Source organism: Cyprinodon variegatus, unplaced genomic scaffold, assembly GCF_000732505.1.
Source record: "Cyprinodon variegatus isolate N-32 unplaced genomic scaffold, C_variegatus-1.0 Scaffold438, whole genome shotgun sequence".
Classification (NCBI taxonomy): domain Eukaryota; kingdom Metazoa; phylum Chordata; class Actinopteri; order Cyprinodontiformes; family Cyprinodontidae; genus Cyprinodon; species Cyprinodon variegatus.
The window spans coordinates 612,369-616,226 of NW_015150891.1; the positions used below are offsets into that span (position 1 = coordinate 612,369).

At 32.7% G+C, this 3,858-nt stretch overlaps 1 protein-coding gene across 1 annotated transcript in view; it reads right to left on the reverse strand.

Annotated features, from left to right (window-relative positions):
* Nucleotides 1-3,858, reverse strand: part of LOC107093644 (low density lipoprotein receptor adapter protein 1-B-like) — a 30,544-nt gene that overhangs the window by 13,635 nt on the left and 13,051 nt on the right. Inside the window, exons 2-4 of the mRNA XM_015388832.1 lie at nucleotides 3,284-3,426; nucleotides 492-604; nucleotides 304-418 (exon numbers count right to left, since the gene is read on the reverse strand). Coding sequence (XP_015244318.1) covers nucleotides 304-418; nucleotides 492-604; nucleotides 3,284-3,426 — 371 coding nt within the window. The remainder of the gene's footprint in view (nucleotides 1-303; nucleotides 419-491; nucleotides 605-3,283; nucleotides 3,427-3,858) is intronic.

The window sequence follows — 3,858 nt, forward strand, 5'->3', positions numbered from 1 at the left end:
CAGTCAAGTTACTCTCAAAAAATTTTTTATTAACTAGGAAGTTTAATTGTGGGATTGAATTGTGTTTAAATTCCTGTTCACATAACATAATCTTTGCTTGCAACAATAATGGAACAAAATTCACTCCATAATTTCCGGCTAGAGATGTTTACAGGAAAAAGCATGTAAGATTCCAAAAAATAAATAAATAAATAAAGCGTACAATATAATCAAATATTTTGCATTTTATAATTCCCAACCTTTGATCTCCTATAAAAATTAAAAGTATGCAAAATCAACGAAGCAAAGTTACGATAAACGTACCACTTTTCTCTTGGAGCAGAGGTAAGCGTGGCATTCCAGTGTCCCATTGAGGGCGTTCTGGGCAATGTAGGCGAACACTTTATCATGCACCTTGTCCACCGTACAGTAGGACACCCTGTAAACATGGAGTGATGGCTTAAGTTAACAGACTTTCTAACCTGCAAGTTAAAACTGCTGTGGAAACACACCTGTATATAGAAACACTTTCCAGAAGCTTATTGGTCGACCTGTCCAACACCATGAGGCCTTGAGGAGAAACCTTCAGAGAAACCTTCTGTGGTTGCTTTCCACTGGCTTTGGTCTGTTCAACACATAAAAAAAAAAAAAAAAAAATCTGTGTTTTATTTAACAGCATTTCAAATAGAAATGGACTTCATCCCTTACAAGCTTTTAACCTGAACTATACAACTATTAACTGTACTTAAATGTACTTTTACCATTATTTATTTTATTGATGGACAAACACAAACTAGTACACAACTGTAAATTGAATTCAGGATGAACAGAAACATCTGTGAACATCAATTTTTAAAATTTGATATGAATGTTGAGTGGTTGAGTTTTTTTTAATAGATATTTTCCTAAAGAAAAATATAAAAAGTCAATATTTCACTAAATCATAACTTAGATAAAAATTATTTATTAATACTTTTTCAGTCTTGTGTTCATTAAATTAAAAGTGTGAATGTAACTATATATATGTATACAACTAATATATATATATAAATTAAAAGATTGTACCATGGAAGAAGAAAATAATTACATTTCCTTCTCATGTGATCAGAGGATCTTTTCAACATGTTCTGACTTCTACATGAAAAACTACAAACTGGGCTTAAAGCTATCCTGCCATAAAACTGCCCAATGGTTCTGCCCTGGATTACAAAGCCGGATATAAACAAAATGTCAATATATTTTTTCATCAGTTTTAATCATAAACTTTTACACTAAAATAATAACCTGTTTAACACACTGTTTACACGTTGAAGTCATCCTGTTGTCCTTCATATTTGTGCTGTGAATCAACAAGTTGCACAGCATCTTGTGACCATCTTACTTCTGGTTGTAGTTCATGTTGTCGGTGCAGAGGGCATTGAACAAGATAAGTAAATCTCAGGCATCTTCAGTATTTTGGAAATAAACCTGATGCTTCTATCCAGCTTAGTCCACCCAACTGATAAAACGGTGACCTTCTCTGACCTGCATTCACTTTGCTCTCATTGCACTTCATAGGTTATAATGTTAGGTTTGTTGCACTCAGTAAAGTGTGAGCATGCATTCTATCTATTCAGTCTATTTAAGAAATAGACTAAATAGGTCGAATCAGTCCATTCCAATAATACATTTAAGATAGCTTAAAACCCTCGAACAGCAGGAAGGTTTACTGCTTTATGAGAATCTGTATTTGATCCTGTTTAATAAATACAGTCAATTTAAACTCTTGCAGCTGCATATATGTTTCAGGATAGAATTTAATGGGATGCCTTTTGTTAAGATACCTTCTCAAATAATCACAGCAATGTTTTGGGTTATTTAGCCAGTAATAGGGGCTTCACACTGTTATATTTTTACCACATAGTTCAAACATTTATAAATATCAAATTTTTTAAACTAAAGATTTATTAAGTAAGTAAAATGATTAATTCAGAAATTGAATTTATATATGCAAACTTAATTAAATTTTCATTCAGAAAAGCTAGACATTTGACTTAAAAACTAACTAGGCCGGAAATAAGACAAACATTTTGAACAATATTTAGCTCACAAAGTAAGCATTTAGCTTTAAAGTGAAATAGCTTGTTACAAAATGTTTCTTTAACTGACTAAATTTAGCTTCAAATTAAATAACACTTTACAAACTAAATATTTAGTTCAAAAGATAAAGTTTGTAACATTTCATATAAGCTAAGCTAAATATTTAGATTTGAGTTTAAAAAAAAATCTAATTTGAAGCTTAATATTTAGTTTTGAAGCAAATACTTTTTGTGCAAAATATATATTAAGAAAGACCTTAAAAAAGGCATTACAGCTTTGTAAAGATACTGCTCCCTGTGGCCAAAATACAGAACTGCAGCAATTTTCTGCTCGTCCTTGTAGCACTAGCTCATATTGACTATTATTCCCTTCGTTCTTATTCTATTTTTTCTTTACTTCATCGCTTATGAGTATCCACAAAATTAATCTCGAATATAAAGCTTGGATTGTTTGCTAGATTAGATCCATTAAGCACTTTACGTCACATCTGCAGAAGAGCGCAGGAACTTCTGACCTAAAATAAATTGAGGAAAATAGGCTAAGGACTTATAGATGCATTGGGGCTGAATTACTGAGGTCTCAGTCTGCTCATCGACGGATGTTTTGGTTGTAAAGGGTCAAATAAAAAGGCTATTTTAAAAATATTTTTCAGTAAAAACTTACAAAATGTCTCTTCAACACTAAGATTGGACCTAAATATTTAGTTTGTAAGCTAAATATTTAGTTTTGCTAACTAAATATTTAGTTCAGTGCTAAATATCTATCTTGATAAACATAAATATTGGATTTAGAAATTATATATTTATAAATGTATGTTCTTAGTACATTATATTGCTTTGAACATTTCATATTTCACAAAGGAACACCATAGAATGTGTCCTGTTGACACTGTTTACTGCACATAAATCAGTGACCTCATACTTACCTCAAGATTATCAATGAGATAAACATGTCATTAATACATATAGACGCATTTAGAGAGGAGTTTATGACAGCCTACTGAAGAATTAAACAGTAACAATGATAACTTTAAAGTAAACAGAGCCCCATATATCCAAATTCAAGTACAAGAATGGGATCAGAAGTTAATAAAATGTTGATGTCTGCATCTTTAGTTATAACAGATCAAAATCAATAATTAATATGAAATAAATGCATGAGGATGATGAGCAGGATGACATATTAAATCTGCTTAAAAGTGGAGCTGCAGCTCTCCTCCACTGACCGTAGCAACGATCCTCTTCACAGCAGCAGCCGACAGCTGCTCACCTTTAGGTTGATCTACTAGTGTCATGCCGAGGTGCTGGAGGTTAAAGGTCATCCCCTCTAAAATGGTCTCCCGTGTATCTGTCCAGTTCTCTGGAAGCTCTGCAACAGATAAAGATGATAAAGAACCAGTGGTTGGCTGCATTGTATCTTCTATGGCTTTAGTGTATTAAAAGATACAAGGGGTTAGAAGTTATTAGGGGTTTTCGAATCATCTGGAGAGAAAATTAACTATTAGAATAAATGTAAAACATTTGTTTTCATTCCAGTCAGAAACAGGGAATTTAGGTCAGAGGTTTCAAAGTCAGAGGTTCTGTGGATACAAAGTAAATATTTCATCTTCAGTTAAGACTTCAGTTGAGAGAGGTAACATGAACTCTGGCATACTGTGATAAGAGGAGTCTCTTTTTTCCTAAGACCAATGCCAAAAATGTTTTTACACTGAAAAAAAATGTCCATCTAACCAAATCCATCCATCCATCCATCCATCCATCCATCCATCCATCCATCCATCCATCCATCCATCCATCCATC